At 47.6% G+C, this 21,446-nt stretch overlaps 2 protein-coding genes across 2 annotated transcripts in view; both read right to left on the bottom strand.

Annotated features, from left to right (window-relative positions):
- Positions 1–4,349: 4,349 nt before the first annotated feature.
- LOC311226749 (protein transport protein Sec16A-like) lies at positions 4,350–12,769 on the bottom strand (the record flags this gene model as incomplete). Its single annotated transcript, XM_084312159.1, is given in 8 exon segments — positions 4,350–4,634; positions 4,637–4,675; positions 4,677–4,725; positions 4,727–5,641; positions 5,643–8,287; positions 8,941–9,074; positions 9,077–10,811; positions 12,734–12,769. Coding segments are annotated over 8 exon segments (5,838 nt in total).
- A 382-nt stretch (positions 12,770–13,151) lies between these two features.
- Positions 13,152–21,446, bottom strand: part of LOC311226748 (neuropilin-1a-like) — a gene marked incomplete at both ends in the record, with an annotated part of 147,750 nt that continues 139,455 nt past the window's right edge. The window contains 2 exons of the mRNA XM_084312158.1: positions 13,152–13,271; positions 19,298–19,545. Coding sequence (XP_084168284.1) covers positions 13,152–13,271; positions 19,298–19,545 — 368 coding nt within the window. The remainder of the gene's footprint in view (positions 13,272–19,297; positions 19,546–21,446) is intronic.

Below are 21,446 nucleotides of genomic sequence, written 5' to 3'. Positions count from 1 at the left end.
GAGTGCCTGCGGTCCATTTTGACCTGGCGGACGTGTTTAGTAAAACGCGTGCTAACGCACTACCTCATAGACCAGGGGTGGCCAACCAGTCAGAGACTAAGAGCCACAAAAATTACTGTGGTAACACAAAGAGCCACACCATATACCAGCGTTTCTCAACCTTTTTTTTCAGTCACGGCACCCTTCATTGTTTATAGGTCTCACCCTCTGGCCTCTGAAGTTGCTAATGTCTTTTTTATTTGGGCCTCACAGGGTTAAAAGTACCCTGTGAGACCCACGGTTGGTAAAATTACAAAATCACTTTTAGCCATTTAAAAAAATAATGTTTATTTAAAAAATTATTCCACAGGCCTTGATTTTGGCACCCGTGTCATGGGGCATAGATAGGGTGGTAATATCGGCTCTGACACGGGAGCCAGATCCCGGTGGGGGTCCTCCGGGGCGGATGTATGTGCCCAAGGCTGCACGCTCGCGCCTGCTGCAGTGGGCGCATGCATCCTCTCTCACCGGCCACCCTGGGGCCGCCAGAACCCTGGAGTTTATCCGTAGGAGGTTTTGGTGGCCAACAGAGGAGGGGGATACACGCTCCTTTGTAGCGGCCTGCCCGGTGTGCGCGCAGTAAGACCTCTCGCCGTGCACCGGCGGGTCTTCTCCGGCCGCTTCCTATTCCCAAACGTCCCTGGTCGCACATATCCCTGAATTTTATTTCTGGCCTTCCTGTCGGATGGGTTCACTGCCATCCTGGTGGTAGTGGACCGATTCTCCAAGGCGGCTCACTTCATTCCCCTTCCCAAGCTCCCCTCGGCTCAGAGACGGCTGACCTGGTGGTGCAGCACGTCTTTTGGGTCCACGGGCTTCCAGTGGATATTGTGTCAGACCGGGGCCCTCAGTTAGCCTCCAGGTTTTGGAAGGCGTTCGCCGCCGTCGTCTGGGTTCCATCCGCAGTCGAACGGGCAGATGGAGCGCGTCAACCAGGATCTGGAGGGTGTCCTGAGGTGCTATGTCGCCGGTCGTTGTCCGGCGACGTGGAGTAGGAGGTTGGCCTGGGCTGAGTACGCGCATAATACCCTTCTCTCCTCCTCTACTGGTATGTTTCCCTTTCAGTGTCAATATGGTTTTCAACCTCCTCTTTTCCCCGAACAGGAGCAGGAGGCTGAGGTGCCATCGGCCCAGGCACATGTGGCTCGCTGTCGCAGGACGTGGAACAGGGTGCGGACGGCGCTGCAAAAGGCCTCTGTTAAGGCTCAGCGGCAGGCTAACCGTAAGCATCGTCCGGCTCCGGTTTTCCGTCCTGGGCAGCGGGGTTGGCTTTGCACCTGTGATCTCCCTCTCCGGGTGGAGTCCAGGGGCCTCATTTATCAACGTTGCGTACGCACAGATATGTGCGTAACCCGTGCTTATGATAATTTCTAAGCAAAGTGTGGGACTTATCAATTTGAACTTGTGCTTGACTTTGTGCGTATATCTACGCACAGCTCGGAGCATGCGTAGCTGGCGCCCGGTGGTAGAATATTACAACGCAGAAATAAGCTTCCGTGCATTAGTTTCAACACTGGCGTGTTCTGTATGGCCCGTAATTCATTATAGTTCATTGTAAAATAGCAACAGTAGTGTAATTATGGTCAAAACCCTATAAATAGCAAGACCCAGGTCCACCGGTGCACGGCCACTGGATGAGAGAGGTCATGCATCATATCAAACTGGAGAAGATCAGGTATACTGTCAGAGGTTGTACCGAAAGATTCCACAATATTTGGGATCCTTTCCTAACTTTCTTTGAGGGTATGGAAGCGGATAATGTGACAGAGGCGATCTGACTGGTCTTCCTGGTCTCTCAGCTTATTATTCTATTATTTTATGTTCTTACTTTTCTTTTTCTCTATATACAGAATGCAAGAGATTCATATGTCACTGCTGTCTGGTGATTTAAAAGCTAAAAAAAAAAATTAATGAATGCTTTAAGGTGTCTTAGAATGATTCTGTCTGGTATAGGGGTGGGGGGAAGGGAGGGAGGGAGGGCCTTATTCTCTTTTTCTTTTTCTTTTGGCCCATATGGGACCGCCTGTGAAAAATTTAATCTTCAAATAAAAAAAACCTTGTTCAAAAAAAGACAAGAATCAAGTAATCAAATGAAGCAAGGAGATAAAGGTTCTGAATACTCACGGTCAATGTTCCCTCAAATTTGTTTTCGGTCTGAGCAAACACTCAAACCTCCTGAGCAGACATCAGCAACTACTGAGCAACATACATCACCTTCCGATTAACCGGTTAGTTGATAAGCGGCGGTTTGTAAAAAATCTGAGAATCTTAATTTACCTCAATGTCTAACATAAAAATCTATAAATTTTGCTGATACACAGAAATAATACAAAGAGGCATATTATATTCCTTAATCAAATATGTATTTGACCATTGATTGACAATACAGAGCAACGTCCTCCCTCCCTCTTCTCTCTCTCCCTCCCTCTCTCCCCTCTAAACCTCTCACCTTCCCCTCTGCTTCATTCCTCCTTTCTCCGTTATTCAGATACACATCAGAAAAAAAAGTCACTTGTTTCCAGACTCCTCTGGTCTGGTCTTAGCTCTTACTTAGTCCTTTCTGTTAGTCTGTGTGCACACTGCACATAAGAACAGCTGCACATCAGAAAATAATTACTTGTTTACTCCTTACTTGTTCCTCAAAAAATTCATAAAATAATAAATAAGATAATCCAAAGGCAGCTCTTCTCCTCTGGTCTGGTCTTAGGCTCTTAGCTCTTAGTCCTTTTTGTTAGTCTGTGTGCACACTGCACATCAGAAAATAGTCACTTGTTTACTCTCTGCTCCTAATTTTTTTTTAAGAATAAATAAAGTTATCCAAAGTCAGCAGAAGCCACTTCTCCTCTGGTCTGGTCCGCTTCTTCTGGGAAACAGAGTAGAATAGAATAGAGTAATTAGTCATTAATCTTCTAATGTCAGATTTTTGCCAAGTTCAAAACACACATGTTTGTGTTACTGTTAATACTGTAGTCTTGAAACTGTATTGGTCTAGAAAATACAAACATGACTAAACAAAATTATGTTAATATTAGCAGTTCTACAACTGATAAAAACAAGCTCTTAATGATTCAGATGATAATTCCTAATGAGTGACAGACAGTATAACACGCACATATCTGATCAGGAACTAATATGTTACCTTATTTTTCCCATCTGTCCTTCTTAGTTCTCCAGTGGTTGTACACCTTGTTCGCATCAACTTGTCTAGATGTTCCACTTGAAGACGATTTCTTGATGTTGTTTTGATACGATTCATCAAGCTAAACCCTCTTTCACAGTCTGCACCGGACGCTTGAAATGGAGGCTGACTAGTCGTCATTATTATTTTACTGTCTCGCACTCTGCGTCCACTACGGCTGCTGCGGATTCAGGAAGCGCCAAACATTTAGGCAAATCACAGACGCCGATACTAAAACGTCTCTCTGTGGTGCCACGCAATAGGTTGGATCGTATCGAAGAGCTAGCCAATTAGAGCGAGCGCTATGTTGGGGGCCCCAGAACGTGTGAATTATCATGAGTATGTGCATCCAAACAAACATATATATTTTTTTTTACACAAACGTTTCTGTGCGCGACAGATTTCAGATGTGTGCGGGAGCGTTTGGCCATGTGCGCGCTCGCACACGGGCGCACCTTAGAGGGAACATTGCTCACGGTTAGTTGGTTTATTTGAACAAAAAAAGGTTTACATCCATGGAGGGACTCTCAGTTTGGCAGTGTATATCAAGGTACATCAACACAGGTTTGCCAGAGCGAAAGTAAAAACAAAAGTAAAGTGTATTAGTTTATAAACACACGGAATGGAGACGTATCATTGGTTCGTTTAGTTTGGGCGGATCGTTTCTGATTGGGTTGGGCTTTATATGGTCATTAGGAAGTAGGGAGACAGGATTCTGTGCGAACGGGGCCCCTCGCAAGAACATGCTGACCTTCGATTGTTGCAAACCTTATCAAGCCTGCTCATGATTTTCTGAATCTAATGAATGGCTGCAGTGTTTTGTAGCAAGCCATAAGCATGACTCTCACAAATGAGGAGAATGTGAAATTACACTCACAAGACCCAGTGGACTCTGTGGTCCCGTGAGCCTCTTCAAGCTGCTGCTGCTGCCGCAGGGAGCCAGACCCAGTGGACTCTGTGGTCCCGTGAGCCTCTTCAAGCTGCTGCTGCAGGGAGCCAGACCCAGTGGACTCTGTGGTCCTGTGAGCCTCTTCAAGCTGCTGCTGCTGCTGCAGGGAGTCAGACCCAACTGGACTCTGTGGTCCCGTGAGCCTCTTCAAGCTGCTGCTGCTGCTGCTGCTGCTGCAGGGAGTCAGACCCAGTGGACTCTGTGGCCCCGTGGAGCGGGGAACGATCCGCCTGCTTTCCTAGAGAACATGTTGACAGGAGGTCCGCCACCGGGGGGCGCTCCAGGCATGGGCATGGGAGCCATCATCGAGAAGCCGGGAGGAGGTGGGGGAGGGGGTTTTCTCTCCTCCGGCTCGTCCAGGTTGACCCACCTCTGTTTCTTCTCGTCCCACACAATATATTTGTTTTTGTCATCTGGCAGGTGAGCCTCGGGCTTGCTCTTCCTATAGAGCCACTTGTGGCCGCAAATCACCAACACCCCCCACCACCACCACCACCAGTCCTTCTTGGCCCTCTTGGGCTCCTCCTTGTGGTGTTGCTCCGGGATGGACGGAGGAGGGATGCATCTGCATAGCAGTGGAGTTGATCCTCTCTCGGCCCCCGGAGTGGGTGGAGGACGTGGAGGTGGTGCGAGAGCGGCCATCCACCTCCAGCGGTGCTATGTAAGGCTCAAGTGGGCTGGACGGGTCCAAATCGGAGCTGGGGGTGCTGCAGTCGTACTGTGTAGGAGTCGCTCTGTCCGTGTTGTAGGCCATCACACCCGTCCTGAACTGTCCGTCCAGGTGTCTGAGGTGGAGGAGCCAATCCGGCTCGTTGAACAGCTCCTGCTCTGGCTTCTCCTTCAGCTGAGGGTCGAAGAACCATAGCTTCTCGGACATCTGTATGAGCTGGCTGATGAAGACAGGGGAGTGATAGGCTGGCTGCATGAGGACGTTCCTAGAGATGACCTCACAGTAGTGGAAGGCCTGAGCACTCAGCCCCGACTCCGCCAGGCGACAGGCGTAGATCAACTTGAACACCTGGAAGTTGGGCAGGGAGCAGGACTGGGAGCCCAGAGACTGGGCATACTCGTAGGCCTCAGTCCTCTGGATCGCCTCGTTGGTCGCAAACTGGGAGAAGGACAACCTGTGGTTAGAGCCAATCAGAACCATCTTCGTGCTCTTCTTGGTAAACACTCCCAGTCCGACCTGGGCCATCAGGTAACAGACGTGAGCTGCATCAGTCAGCCCCTTGGAGGCCAGAGTGTTTCCCATGGTGGTGATGGTGCGCATGTCCAGGTCCAGAGTGTGCGTGAGGTTGGACAGTATCATGGCCAGGGGGGGGCGCCAGTCGCCCCACTTCTCTCCACAGCACGTGGCTGAAGCAGGCATGCGGCCAGACATCAGCTGGTAGACCGTCTGCAGAGGGTCGTTGATCGGCAGACTGTTGGCGAACCTAGTCATGACACGAGCGTGAGTCCGGTTGTCCATCTTACTGGCCAACGTTTTCGGGGATGGTCATGAACGTGTCAGACAGGAGGGACAGCGGCCCCGCCCCCAGCTCCTCCTCGGCCCGCGCCAGTGGCTCGTTGTTGAAGTCGATCAGGTTGGCCTTGTTGGGGCTTTTGCCCGGCAACCACACCGAGCGATGCTCTTTCAGCAGCAGGTCAGCGATGTCCGTGCCGACCACCGTCCCGTTCTGCCTACACAGCAGCACGATGAAGTCCCAGATCAGGCAGGCGGAGTCCCTGTCCAAGAGGTCGTTGTCACGGGAACACACTGTGCCTTTGTTCTGGGAAAACTTGATCACGTCCACCTTGTGGGTCTCCTCTTTGACAAGAGGCCCGGGGAAGATTCGTAGCTCTGACTGATCAGGGGTGTCTTGCAACATGGTCTCCATGCTGTGGACCTCGACCAGGGCGGGCTGTCCCACCGAGGGGAGGTTAGGCAGCACCTGGACCAGATGCCCACCGGGCCCGAAGCGGGCACAGCGGTGAGGCATGGTATACTTCTCTGGGGCCATCAGACGAGGAGGTGGTTGCTCAGGGGCGGCCCAAGTGCCATCTGCCGTGTAGTCGGAGGGGTAGCCATACTGAGTGTAGTTCTGGGTGGCATCCGTCTGGTCCGGGTACTGCATGTAGTAGTCCACGGCCAGGTCGAACTCGTCGCCGTACGGGTCGGCGCGCTGGCGGTAGTCGTTGTCGAAGCTGGCGTCGTAGCCGGGGTAGTAGCGGAACTGCTCGTCGTAGCCCTCTCTCCTGGCAGGATACTGCTGCTGTTGTTGCTGCTGCTGTTGTTGTTGTGGTGGTGGTGTTGGTGTTGGTTGTGGTTGTTGCTGTTGGTTGTAGTAGGGGGCTCTGGCTCTGTACGCCTCATCATAGTTATACCAGTAGGATTGGTCATAGTAGCCTCTGTAACGAGGGTCGTACGCCCTGGCATTGTAGCCGTCCCACCTACTCCGATCCTCGTACTGTTTCTTGTAGTACTCTGCATAATATTCATCATAGGCATTTTGGGTAGCTCTCTGGTAGTCTTCAGGATAGCCTTGCCTGGAGGAGGGCCTGTCCGAGTACTGGCTGGTCCTGGAGCTGGGCCTCTCTGGCTGGGGCTCCCTAAACTGGTAGTTGGTGTCTCGGTAGGCTGGGTTAGGTCCTTCATATCTGCCATACCGGGGGTCCGCTCTCCTGTACGGGTCATCGGGATGGTACTGCTGAACTCTGGGATCCCCCGTGGGAGGGGGTGGGTACTGTCCAGCAGGGTAGGGGGTTCTGCCATCTGCCGGGTACTCTCCATAGGCACCTCCGTAGTAGCCTCCATACACCTGGCCGGGCACCAGCGGAGGAGGGGGGCCGTACCCTTGCTGGCTGCCCAGAGAGGAGCGCGGTCGAGAGGTCTCTGAAGGAGCCAACTGAGGGGCGGGCTGAGGGGCTTCTGGAAGCACCGGCCCCCGAGGCCCGGGAGGGTAAGCAGCGATGGCGGAGGAGGGGGGGGGGTTCCCCACGGGAGGGCCCTGTGCTGGAGGTGGATACTGGCCTCCGGCGGGAGGCTGCGCTCCGCTGACTGGGACAAAGGGGACGTTGGCGCGCCCCTGCAGCAGCCCGGGCTGAGGTTCTGGGGCCCTGGGAGGCTCCGGAGGTGGCTGGGTGTTAGGAGCTGCTGCTGGGGGGGGTACTGGCGCAGCTGCCTGTGGGGCAACGGGAGGAGCCGGAGCCTGGACAGGGAGATCCACTTCCGCTCGGACTCCCTGTTGAGCATCTTTGGTGACCTGCAGGTAAAAGTTACTGGCCTGTGGTGCCCCCTGTAGAGAGAGAGGCGGGCCAGAGGCGTGGTTTTGGTTCAGTGATTGGTGCATAGAAAAATCAAGCAGCTCGTAATTTGATGGTTGATTGTGATTGGAGGGTGGGGCGACGACGACAACGCTGGCAGCAGCTGCAGGAGGCATCTGCAAATCAACAGGTAGAGCAGAGTGACTGTCTCCACCCACTGATTGGCCCCTGGACAGAGGGGGGCAGGCTGGCGGAGACAGCAGCAGAGGAGCAGTGATCTCTGGTTTAACCCCTTCCCTGTTGTCCTGAGCCAGATTGAGCGGGCTCTGACCAGAGGCAGAACCGAAGCTCATTGGTCCAGGGGTAAAGAGCGGGCTCTGACCAGAGGCAGAACCGAAGCTCATTGGTCCAGGGGTAAAGAGCGGGTTCTGATAGGAAGTCAGAGGAGCCCCTGGCTGGGAGGAGACATGAGTCCCTTGGCCCAGAGAGGGTGGTCTCATGGGAGGGGCGGCTTCCCTAAGGCTGCTCTGATTGGCTGCTTGGACAAGGCCGCTGGGGGGAATCACACTGTAATTGGACACCGGCGGGGCTATCAACACCGGCTGGTGGAGCGATTCCGACACCAGCAGGGAGGCGTAGCCCAGGTTGACTTGAGAGTCTGACGGCTCCGCCTCACTCACCTTGGGTGGGTTCTCTAGGTTCTCCGAGGGGTGCTGGGAGGTCGCCTGGGCTCGCTGTGGGGGCTGCAGGTCCACAGGCCCATCCTCTGGGGGCTGGATGACCTCCAGGCTGGGCTCTCGGAGAGGGGCGAGCACCGGGGGAGCGGCGGGGGCTAAAAGGATGTTGGCCCCCAGGCTGGCTGGGTCGTTCTGAGCCCACTAGGTGTGACCCATCAATTATCAAAACTCGTATCTTGGAATATTCCAGTACACCCCTCTGTATTGCTTTTGAATGATGTTTTTGAGTTTGCAGTAAATCCACAGCTAAAGAGATTGGTTTTATCAGGTATCACAGTAGCTAAAAAACTGATCGCATCACGCTGGTTTCAACCGGAAGAAATGTGCCGGAAAGTTTGGTCTCTTACATATCTCGATGTGATTTATCAAGAAATATCTACAGCAAGAATTCTGGGTCTCAACGAATCCAAAATGTCAATGTGGTTAGAAGTGGTGGAGAGAATAAAAGCTAGCTTATAATGGTAGTGTCTGGTTAGGAGTGAGGGATAATGGAGGTACTATCCAAGGAGGGGTCCGGGAGGGGGGGGGGTTCGAGCTGGAGCATATGTGTGTAGGGTTTTAGAAAATAGGTATTAGGGGTATATCCTGTATAAGGCATTTGTATAATTGTTAATTTCGTTGGATATACACTGTATACGGTAAAATATTATTATAGACTTTTTTTTTGTCTTGTTTCTGTACTTGCATGTAATTTTAGCCACCTTGACTGTTAGTTTCATTATGCATTGTGTGTTGAGTACTGACTTTTAATAATTTCTGTTTTGCAATAATAAAAAGAAAAGATAAAAAAAAAAAAAGGTGGTGGCAGGGCTCTCGCACGGACAATAGGCCCCGTGGGCGCGGGACGAGGGCCGAGAGTGGGGATGAACCACAGGATGAACAAGGTGGGGAACTCCCACTCCGGCGCCGATGGGCAGGGGGGGTGTCCGGCGCCATAGATGTTCTCCAGATTATCTGGAGGCTGTTCAAGATTACCAGGTATAGAATCTGTGTGCCCTTCGACTACCATTCTGGCCCGGTCCACCTCGATGGGACTCACGGCGACACTGTGCGAACGCACCGGCTCAAAGGAACTATTAGCTCTGGCCTGAAAGATTCCCGTGGGTTTGGGAGGGCTGGGTGTGGGGAGCTGGCTGTGGCACATCCGCTCCTGAGGGCCCTGGTGGTGGGCACCCATATCCCCTGCAGCTGGAGAAGTGTCTATCTGCTCAAAGTAGCCCCCGGCGGCCGGGGAGAGGTGGGGGTCGTCGGACGGCCGAGGGCTCTCCTGCTGGATGAAAGTACCCACCACTCCCTGGTGCCGGCGGGTGCCAGTTCCACTACTGTGGCTCACGTTGCTGTAGCTTGAAGATACACTGGCAGATCTCATGGGTCTGGGGATAATAGAGTCTGGAATCTCCAAGTTAGGCGCATATCGGTCTCCTCCGTGGGCTGAAGCGGCGGCGGCAGGGCTTCCCTGGGGCTCACTGGGTAACACCTCCTGGTTGGGCACACACTCCAGGTTCTCCACGTGGTCGAAGTGGGGCTCAGCTGCCTTGTGGCTGTTTCCCGGTAATCCAGCGTAATGCCCGTCATTCATGTAGGGTATGGGCGGGTTGCTTTGCAGAGGAGCCCCTGGGTAGCCCTGAGGGACCTCGGCGTGGGCGGCATGGGCACCGTGGGCTTGTTGTGGAGGTGGTTGTTGGTGGTTGAGAGGCCGGAAGGGATCTTGTATACCGTTCACAGCCTTGTTACCCTCGCCAGCCAGGGTCTCCTCATTCTGCACATCGTTGCCTTTGAAGAACATGGAGAGAGAGCCAGACTCCTGCGGGTACGAACCTGGGGCCGGGCCAGGTACGGGACCGGGGGTGGTTCTATGGTGAGAGCCAGCAGAGTCAGGTCTGGCCTGGGTGTGACTTGGGCTTGGACCGGCCCCCATCTGGTGGTAGCCTGGGTCCTGTGGGGCGTGGTTGAACCAGGAGTCCTGGAGCGAACTCTGACTGAAGTAGCTCTGAGCCTGGAAATGGGAGTTGTGTTGCGGGGGTGCATTCTGATCATACCACTGAGAGCTGGGGGACCTGTCAGGGTTCTGAGGAGGTGGTGGCTGAGCGTGGTAATGGCCAGGGTGCCATGGAGGGGTGGGTGTGTTGTGATGGGGCGAAGGTGTGTGAGGAGGATATGTCTGGGGCTGGGGAGGGATGTTGAACGGCTGCGGGTCACTAGTCGGCTGGAAATAGTTCTGGACCGAGGGAGTGCGGCTGCCATGATCAGGAGCCCACTGGGAGGAGGAAGAGGTGGGAGGTACTGGCTGGAAGGGCATGGCCTGGGGAGGAGGCTCCCCTCGGGGGTCATGGCCAAAAGGTGGTTGAAAAGGCATGGGTGATGGGGCCATAGGAGGGGGGCCTGGGGTCAGAGGTGGTGGTGCCTGTTCTCTTGAATGGAAATAGCCCTGTTCTGCATCCATGGAGGGACTTTTAGTCTGCCAGAGCATTCCCATGGGTTTGGGAGGGCTGGGTGTGGGGAGCTGGCTGTGGCACATCCGCTCCTGAGGGCCCTGGTGGTGGGCACCCATATCCCCCGCAGCTGGAGAAGTGTCTATCTGCTCAAAGTAGCCCCCGGCGGCGGGGGAGAGGTGGGGGTCGTCGGACGGCCGAGGGCTCTCCTGCTGGATGAAGGTACTTTTAGTCTGCCAGAGTATATCACAGGTTTGTCAGAGCAAAAGTAAAAACAAAAGCTAAGTGTATTCGTTTATAAACACACGGAATGGAGAGGTATCATTAGAATATATATTTTTTTATATCCTCAAACTAAATCCTCAATTTGAATAAAGTGATTAATCTGATTAAATGGACGTTTGAATCTTCGTTTTTAAATAAAAAAAATTTAATTACAAAATAATATTAAAAGAATAAAAAATAAAAAAAGATTTATCCTCAAATAAAGTGATTCATCTGATTAAATGTCTTTTTTCTTTTATTAAATCAACTTTCCAGCCCCCTGTCAACTGTCAAATGATGTCAACTGTCAACCTGAATTTTAACATTCAGTATTCAATATGGTCTGATTCAATATTAACATTCAGTATTCAATATTGTCTGATTCAATATTAACATTCAGTATTCAAGTAGAACAGCTAGCTAGCCGTTGTGGACACTCACCTTTCCACAGCTAAACCAAGGCATCTTGTTTGAGAAGTGCAGGCTTCAGTCTATGTGTTGTTTATTCTATCTGTTAAGTCCTGTTTCAAGATGCACAATGAGATCTTCTGAGAGAATTGTTGAATAGATACAAATGTTCTAGAATGTTCTATTATGACATCATACTGTGACATGACAAATGTTATAGAATGTTCTATTATGACATCATACTGTGACATCACAATGGAACATGTTTTAGGTCCATTTGAATAATATGTATGGTAAGGCTGTCCCCGAAGCCTGTTTTTGGGATTCAAACTTCATCAGGGTTTTTCGAACGGACGTTCGAACCTTCGTTTTTAATTAAAAAAAAAGATTATAAAAAAATAATAATTATAATATATATATATATATATATTTTTTTATCCTCAAACTAAATCCTCAATTTGAATAAAGTGATTAATCTGATTAAACAGACGCTCAAACCTTTGTTTTTTATTTAAAAAAAACATTTGTAATGGGAAATATTAAAGGACTAAACGATGAGCCGTTTACAAATCATTCTGAGTCATTATTAATGATAAGAAGAACGTTTATTTAACAATAAGAAGAAAGGTTATTTCTTATGTATGAAAGGACAGTCTACAGTCAGAGACAATATGTTAACCCACTAGCGTCTGGCCATAGACTGACCCAGAACGCTGTTTCAGACATATGTTAAATACACAGTTGTCAGACATAACATAATATATCAGATATGATGACGAAGGTAAACAAAAATGGTTCTCAGTCAGTGGGAACAACAACAAAGAAGTTATGGCTGGCGAGATGTCAGTCCCTTGGAGTCTTCTTAAAGAGACATACACACATTAACCAGTCAACCTGGTCATACTGAGAGTCAAGCTGTATAACATGATATCTCAACACAGATCTATAAGAACATGATAATATATTTCCACGACAGTTCCCCCCGTCTGATAATTAATCACAATCATTATCACTTCATAAAGACAACAAAAAATATTATCATCATTAAACCAAAAATAACACAAATTATAATAACTCAGCATAAACTATTTTTATTATCTAAAAAACAAAAGGTCCTCTGCATAGACCCTGTGTCACGTGCAAAAGAGAAGTTGCCATAACAGCCAACCATCATTAGCGTCTCTTTGCAAATGTCCAGACGTGGTCGGAGGACTCAATAGTACAGTCCAGCCTCTGGTTTTGTCAAGGCCGGAACAGCTGCACCATATTCCCTCTAATCACCAAGCTGAAAAATAGAAATCACAAAAAAAAACAGGAGAGTATTTCGCCAAAAAGATAATTTCCCCTTATTCAAAACAAAAACATTCTCACAAAACTCTTTAGCGAAAACAGATTAACAGCAAGAAACAAAAACAAAATTTGCAGACTCTTCACAAAGAATGAAAATATAATCTCAGGGAAGTCACACATAACTCAAGTTTACCATTGCAACGTACAGCATATTCAAAAACATCTCCATTCTGAACAAAGTTCAGTACATTATTACCTAATATTTCTGAGATAATGTAATGTGATGTGGGTCAGACTTGCCTCTTAATCAGTTGTTGAATCTCAGGCAGGTCCCCCCCGCTCCGCCACCAAACACCCCCGGGCCGATCCAGTCTGATGGTTCCCTCGTCGTTGCAGATGGTCTGTTCTCTCGCACTGTCCCTGGTTCGTTTTCACAACTGAAAACAGGCTAACTGTCTCATCCTCCGACGTTAAAAGCTTGTTGATGAATCTTAGTTCTTTATCTTCGGCCAATGACTCGGCCAGTGATGGGCCAGCTGTTTAGCTGGTAGTAACAATGGAGCAAGCTGGACAGCTCTCTGCCTCAGTTTGAGCAGTAGGCCAGCTGCAGGCTAGAGCAGGCTGAGGCTGGTAGGCATATGCTTCTCCGGGCACAGCTTCCTCTCACTGGGGCAGCAGTAGGGCCGGCGGGCATTGGTTTGGCACAGAGATGGAGGACCCCCCCTGAGAAACTACAAAGGAGAGGGGTACATACATAGGTGTACGTGGGAGAGAAGAGACAAAGGAGAGATGTGAGTGGCTGGCTGTATATCTCACTATTCCAATCTCTTTTTCCTTCCTTCCTTCCTTCCTTCCTTCCTTCCTTCCTTCCTTCCTTCCTTCCTTCCTTCCTTCCTTCTTTTTTTTTTTTTTTTTCTTTCTCAGCCACGCTTAAAAAATATTTGCCCGTTATCACACATTATAGACAGTTACACACTAAAACGGTAGAAAGGGTCCACTCCAGGCTTTGAAGTTAGGACATTCTATAGTACCTCAACTCAGCTCCAAGGGCAGTTTCCTAAGTCATGACAACAAAAAAACAACTGTCTAACTAAGAGTCTCGTCGGCAAACAGGTCATAATGATTTCTGCAGGTCATATGAAATTAGATGATCGCCGTTGCTAGCAGCTACTAAACATGCAAGTACTGAACAGGTCAAAACAGACTGAATGGCAAATGACGGTAGGTCTGAAAAACATAGGTCAATTCTCCCGACTCACAGTCCCACGTTCCCGCCTCCTTGTGAGAAAAAAAAACTTATAGTACAGACAAACAAAAATGGAATTAACCCTCAGAGCACTGCCTCCCTTGTCCATGACCCCATGAGAAAGTACCCTTATACCCTAGTTCTTACCAGGTAAAATAATTAAAGATAATCAACCCCTGTGGAACATACTGTCTCTTTTTCCCTTCACGGCAGGATCACCTATTCACAGCGTTCCAAAGGACCTTTTAAAACCCCAAAAAAAATCCTCTCCCAGGACCACCCTTAAACACAGCTATCTCCCTCTGCTAACAGCCCTCATTTACAATCCCACAGCGCAGTCCCAATTCCTGCCCCTATGTAAAAAAGCCAAATATAGAGCCTGCAGAGCGAAACTAGCGCTATATATATATAATTTTGAAGCCCAAAAACCCCCACCCCTCTTCTTCGGGATGCAGACTTGAACTCAACATCTTTTATTATACTCGTGGTAGGCCCCCGCACCCCGTCTATAAGGCACAAGGCTCCGGGACATACCAAGATTGAGAAACTATAGAAAAAACCATCGCCAGTCTACCAAGCACAGTAATATACCAATACAATGACAAAATAACCACTGCAGAGCACATAGTAATATACATTTAAAAAATAGCTCTGACTGGCACCATGTTCTAGTTTAGACCTCTAATTATAAATTTAAAAACAAAAAATGTTTTAAACAGAAATCAGAATGTCAACAGCTCACAGAGTGTTCCTTATCACGCGTCCCCAAGGTCCCTGCCGGAGGTGACAGCCAAGCGGACGGCGCAGCTGGTTCTCTCCCCTCCGTGTCTTGCACGGAGGAGCCTCGAGACAGCGTTCCCCCGGAATTCCAGGATTCACCCTTTCTGCAGAGTCCGTTTGGCGGCCGACCTCGACACCCATCGGTTAAAAAAAAAACATCCCATCCTCGTCGCCATCTGTAATGGGAAATATTAAAGGACTAAACGATGAGCCGTTTACAAATCATTCTGAGTAATTTTTTTTTTTTTTTAACTTAAATTTGTATTAACATTTATAGACAAACAACACTTACACAAAAATGGATCCCATAACACAATATGAAAGAATGCAGTGAACATAAATGGTTACATGAATAGCATTGTTGGTTATATGTTTCCACTACAGTTGTTTTTCCAGGCACTTAATACAAAGACTGATTGTTTACCGCCCTTGAACAGGTATAGACAAATTTAATACCTACTCCAAAGGATTAGATACTGATGAAGTATCTCTCTTCATTTATATCTAAGTTCTGTGATCGTATAGTCTTTACCCTTCTCTCTGCATTGTTTATATTTCAGGTGTTCGGTTCTATTAAGGAAAACGCAGACGAGGTGTTCTGAATAAAACAAACTGGTGTGTTTATTCCATTCTTAATAAAACATCTATGAATCAAACAAGTACAAGGTCTTCATTTCATCTAATCGTCTCTTTGATGTGGCAGTTTTGTCCATTATCTGATCAGCTGCGGCCGATCAACGCTTTCTCCGGTGTGGTTCTCTGTCTCGGGTTGTCCATGACAACACGCGGCTTCTCTTTGTGGTTGGTGGTCGCCAAGGCAACCTTGGTTTCGGTGAGTCTCAGCGCTCAGGCAGGGAGCGCTTGATTTCGTCTCGGCGGATCTCTGCTATGAGCCTCTCCTCTGTCATCTGGTGTCAGTGGCTCTGTGTGTCTCCGGCTCGGCTCTCGAGTCTCCGGTTTCTCAGTCTGTCTCCAGCGCTCTCCTCCTGTCCAGGTCTGTGTGTGTGTCCGTCTCGCTCCAGGTCTCCATCTCCATCAGCCCTTTTAATGAGATAGAAAAGACCTTTCCCCTGCCTGTCTGGTGACGTCACCCCCGCGATCGGGCTTCCCCATTGGCCAAATTCCTTCTAGCAGGAACTCTTTCTGTGAGTGACACGTCCTCCTGGGTCTCTTGACACAACGTTACACAGTAGCCATTACCTTATTTGGGGGATCCTTCCAGCTCCTCTCTCCGTGAACAGAAAATAGAACATGAGCTGTTTCCCTCTACAAACACTTTACCATACTTTAATTGCTTTTAGAATCAGCAAATCAAGTCATAATATTTGAACCCAAACACATGGACACTTTTCTTGACAATGCTAATGGTCGTCTTGGCTGAAAACAGTTTTAGAAGTCATTTCACCACATGTAATTTGAGTTTCACAGTGTAGGACAATTTTCTAGTCTCCATGAAACACCACATTTTGCAAATGGTCTAACCCTTAACCTCTGATATTTACCAATTAAATGCATTCTTATTGTTTTACTGTTATCCTTGGTCGTTTTGAACCAGTTTTTAATATCCAGTTACTCAAATTATTAAACAGAACACAGATTTCACAGTTCTGAGTTAGTTTGGTGCTAATCTCAGCTTGTTGTTTCACTTAATTTAATTCCTTCTCTGCCCCTGCTAGGCAGGGCTTAATTTCTAAATCTTGATGCACTGAACACCTGGTCCCACTTGGGTGCAAACTGAGTCATATATCTTCATGCTGGAGGGCTCTGTTTACAGTCTGTTTACTCTGTTTCCTGACCCCCTCCTCCGTTACGACCGGGGGATAGCTGGGGGCTATTCATCCTGTTACCCCAACTGTAGATAGTTCTCAGGATAACACGATTGCGTTTTACGACTTATGGCTGTAGCCACAGTTCCTGTTCCCTATGCTAGAAACCACCTCCTGACCTCCGTCTGTTTGAGATGGCCATTTCTAAACACAGCTGCTAACCTCGTCTGATAAGGTGCTATTCTGAACCGTTGGTAGAATGTACCATAAAGTCATAAACAGTCCTTGGCCTTATCAGCGAACCACCATCTGTGCTTAGCCCTGACGGCAGATCTGTCCTGGAGTTGGCTGTAGATTTTGATTGGGATGCAGTCCGGGAAAGTAATCTTTAACCTTGTTTTAATCACTAAGTATTTTGTTCAGTTTCCTTGAGTTTTTCTATGTTTCATTTAGATAATACACGACAATCCACCCTTAGTGGGTTTCATAACCCACTATATAGCACCAATATGTTCTAAATTAAACATGTTAAAACCATAATTACCATTTTTGTTAATATTTTCTAAAATTTCAAAAAAATCCAAAATTTACACAAATCGAACTACCAAAACCATTCCCATCTGTACAGTTACAAAATTCATCATTTCACCTACCTTTTCTTCTTGCACAGTTATACACATTATCAGTTATTAATACGACATCCAGTCTAGGTCCGTTTCTTTATACAAAAAGAACATCGTACCATTTATCAGCTTTTCTAATTATGACTATACATTATCCATGTAATTAGCTTCAATGTGTCTGTTTTGTGTAATTGACTCTGCAAGAAAAGATTACTACATCACACCAATAAAAGATTAACACTCTAAACCATCAAGGGAGATTCAAACAAGCAAATATAAATCATCTCTTCTCCTTGAAAAGACCACTGAGGCCTCAATTATTCTTCGCTTTCATCCCTGTCAGTTATCCCTGTTCAAACCTCCTGAGGTCTTTACTGCTAACTCGTTTTGACCGTTTCTTCTTGTTGTATTTTGTGCTAACCACAGCCTCTTCTTTGTTGTGGGCAGTTCTTGGTACTGCTCCGATTTTCCACAGAAGGAAACGATTTTCCCTCTGTCCTTTTTGCATTTTGGATTGTTATTTACAAACACACAATAGATTGGAAGGTCTCATTTTCGCACAGATACATCTTTACTGTTCTGTATTTTGACAATAAATTTTTTCTCCAAATTAGTTATCTATATATTTCACGGCTTCTTAAGTTAGCATTCAATCAAATCACCTTTGTCTCATTTGTTTTTGTGCTGTACTATTTTACTAGATCAAATATCTCAAGTTCAACACAATACTACTTCCACCCTTGAGAGTGGAATAACCATTTTATTACACTATCAATACCTTGTTTCCAGACAGCCTCCTCGGTCCGGACAGCCAGCTCTAGACGAGGCCAATCACCAACAGAACCTATGTGCATGGCAACAAACCACAGTCCCTTTAAACACACATCCCACACACTCCGCCAGCCTTCAACAAGCCGGTGCAGAGTCTCCCATAAGTCAATCATCAAATTCACATGTCTGCACCCTACATGAAAACTATTTGGCCAATTGCGACCAAAACCTACAGAGCTTACCTATAGACAGAGAAACACGTTTTCCCAACTCTTACCATACCCCAAAACGTGACACAACCCCCCAGATTCTACATCTGGACTCTCAATGAGCGGAAAACAAACCATGAACCAGCTCTCGTCCACTCTCAGTTTCCAGCTCATTTATCTCAGACTTTCCTACCATTCCCGCTGTGTCACCACCACCTGCTATTCCTGACCGGCGAGAGATCCCCCCAGCCAGTCAGTTCCTAAACAAAACAGAGTGTTAAAACAAAAACAAAGAAAATCGCAAACCTATATACCAAAATTGGGAGTGTCTTCATGCAACACACCCATCCAACAGAATTAAACTATCATCTAGAGGCATAATCACCCCCGTAAAAACTAAGAAAGAAAAATTAAAAATCTAAAAAGAAATTAAACAAAGAAATGAAATAATAATGTTTTTTTTTTTCTTCTTTTTTTTAAGTCTCCTTGACCACCCTTGGATCAAGTATGTATAATCACTACTATAAATAGTCCTTTGTTATTAACTCTGTCTAATATTAAAATTTTTCCATTGTTCCTGTTTAAAACCATCATTTTTGTTAGTACTATTAGCCCATGCAATTTCCAGTTACTTCCTCCCTCTACAGCCCCAACTTACCCTTGTTAGTCTTCCATACCGTTTTAGTAACTTGCACACCTAATCAAACCTTTTACCCTATCTATGTATCTCCGTTTCTATTTTTATTCGAATCAATCGCATTTTTCCATTTTCATTTATTAATAACTCTATTTTCCTGAGCACTTTCAGCTTTGTTTGTGCATTCCCGCTTTGCTCTTAATCAACCTATGACCTTTGCAGACACAACCTCTTTACACTCCCTCTGAGAATGACCCAACATTCCGCAAGTCCAGCAGGTCTATTTTCTGATGGACTCATGCTGTCTGTTGGACTCTCGCCGTCTGTTGGACTCTTGCCAAGCCCGCCACCCTTTGCCACATGATCGAGCGAGATGGCCGATCTCTCCACAATTCCAGCACTCAAGCCGATGCCGGCCATCCAGGCGGTCCCAGTTCACCCCAACTCCAGCAGTCTCTCGGCTGGCATCCCACAGCTCCCGCCAGGTCTACCCCTCTCCTGTCCTCTGGTTGCATGTCCTGTTGCCTGGAGGAGAGATGGGCATACCTGTCCTTTTCTGCTGCCTCTCCTCTGGCCTTTTCTTGTTGGGAGGGGCCTGGAAACTCACCCCTCCTGCGGTTCTGTTTACCCTGTCGCGGCCCAGTTCCCTGTCCGGGCAACGGAGCACAGGGCACTCCTTGATCACGGCGGCCTAGTTCTGACGCCCGAAGCATGACATCACAAACCGTACCACTCAGCAGTTCATTCTTTTTAGCCAGGTCTTGCTCCAGTCTCTGCATCTCGTGTGCGGCTTGACCAAACGCCCGCTCTGTCTTCATCAAGTCTTGATGAACCGCCTCATGTCCTTTGAACGCTTCTATAAACGCTCTCCTTTGCTTGTAGATCTGCCCCCCTTCCTCCCCCTTAGCGCTGGTGGTCTGACTTCCCGTCTCTGGGCCCCGCCTCTCATCTTGGCTCTGGCGCCGGGGAAGATCTGGGCATGGGGCACTTGAGGGCTGAGACAATTCCTCATGTTTACGTCCATACCTGTTGTCGGTCCCCCGTCTCCGTGGCAGTATTGGCCACTCCATCTTCGACCCCAACCCCTGTCCAGTCTCTGTTCCAGCCGCAAGGCCAGGGTGGTCCTCTTGGGACTGCCGTTTCAATGCAGCCTTCCTCTGTCCTTTCGTCAATTTGTAGTTACCTGAAATGGTTAGTCCAGCGTGGATCGGCTCCGTCGACTCTTGCTCGCCGGACACTGGTTGGAGTAAAACAGTTGTCTCTGTTTGTCCCTCCTCAATGACCCCCTGTGATGGAGTCAAAGACATCATTTCAAGTCCTTCTATCGTACTGGTCACATGAGAGAAGTCCATCCTATTCCAATCAATCAGATTATCATCACTGGTAAAGTCTATCTGGGAAATGTCTGCAGAGGCTCTCGGCTTTCTCCCACCATCGGCCTGACTACTGTGGGCCATTTCTATATATATATATATATATTTTTTTTACTACTACAGGTTTTTGAAACAGACTGATTGTTTACTCTCGTTTTTGTTATTCTATTGTTATTGCATCTAATGCCTCAGTTGTTCCTATCAATGTTCCACTAAGGTGAACTTCCTGTGTAACCGTCATTCTCTCCACTTTCAAACACTCCTGCAATAACCGTTTGAAAAAACAAGTTTCTCCGTCTCTAAAACTATTTCTACCTACTTGAGTTAAAACACTCACACTGTCAAATATTTTACTGTGCAGACAAGGATTGATAACTGGCTTATCATTCATACTTATACCAAGGCTTATATAGCCGTTTCCCCAGTCGGTATTGAAATCGTCAGAGCCCCATCTGTCCTGCCGAGCACCTGTGCAGAAAGAAAGCAAAAACACCCAAACTTAACATCAGTGGCATTTCCCTTGTCATTTCCACTATCTGTTATGCATTGGAAATGTCGGGCAACACTATACTAATATTTTTAGAGAGATTTGTTGTGATTTGTTTGAATATAACGATACAGCTTAGCTTGTTTTTGTCCGTTCTTCCAACAGGAAAACTGGAGGTTTCCAAATCCTTTGTGTGTTCCTTTCACCTGATTCTCTGGGGAACATAATCATTAGTCCCACACCGCCTATCAATTGTCTAATAATCTTGGTAAACCTGATTAGCCATCTGTTCCAATTTCTTTTTGCTTTGATGAATCCGTCATTCTGATCTTATTTCATACTTTAAATGACCGCTTAGCGTATTGACTAAATATAAATGTAATATTAACTTTGTCTCACCGCTTCATACAACATTATTTTCATTTATTTTCTCACACACACTTACACTCTTACACACTTCCCCCCACAACACCAAAAATCCTTTGGTGTTGTCTTCTGCTTCCAACCACCATCAAGGGAAAAAAATAAACTTTTAGCAATTCAGATCACTAAACCCCTGACCGTCATATAGCCCAGTTGTTCATGTTATTAAACTCATGGACACCAGCACTATATCTACTGCAATATCCTCCCAGATCCTTGAATTCACAAAGACCCGCCTTCTCACAGCCCAAAGCATTTTCCCCTCAGTTTCGAACCTGAACGGAAACACCCCAAGCTCCTTTTCTCAAGGAATATTACAACTCATCCTACCATCACCTGCACCTAGACAGGCCAGCGCTCCTCCGGTACGCACTCCACACACACAATAACAACGCAGTTCAAATAAACATCCACCCAACAACACACAACATGCCGCAAAGCTAACCCTGTTTCCAAGGACCCCAACAGACGGGTCCACCAACCAACCCAGCAATGGCCTGCAGCATACACACAATCCATTCCCAGGCAAGCCATTGAGGGGGGGGCACACGTGGAGAAAGGAAGGGAGGGAAGGAGAATCACAGGGAGAAA

Source organism: Notolepis coatsorum (genome assembly GCF_963971535.1).
Source record: "Notolepis coatsorum genome assembly, chromosome: 4".
NCBI lineage: Eukaryota > Metazoa > Chordata > Actinopteri > Aulopiformes > Paralepididae > Notolepis > Notolepis coatsorum.
Note: the sequence above shows the minus strand (reverse complement) of the source record. Positions and strands in the feature narration are given on the sequence as shown.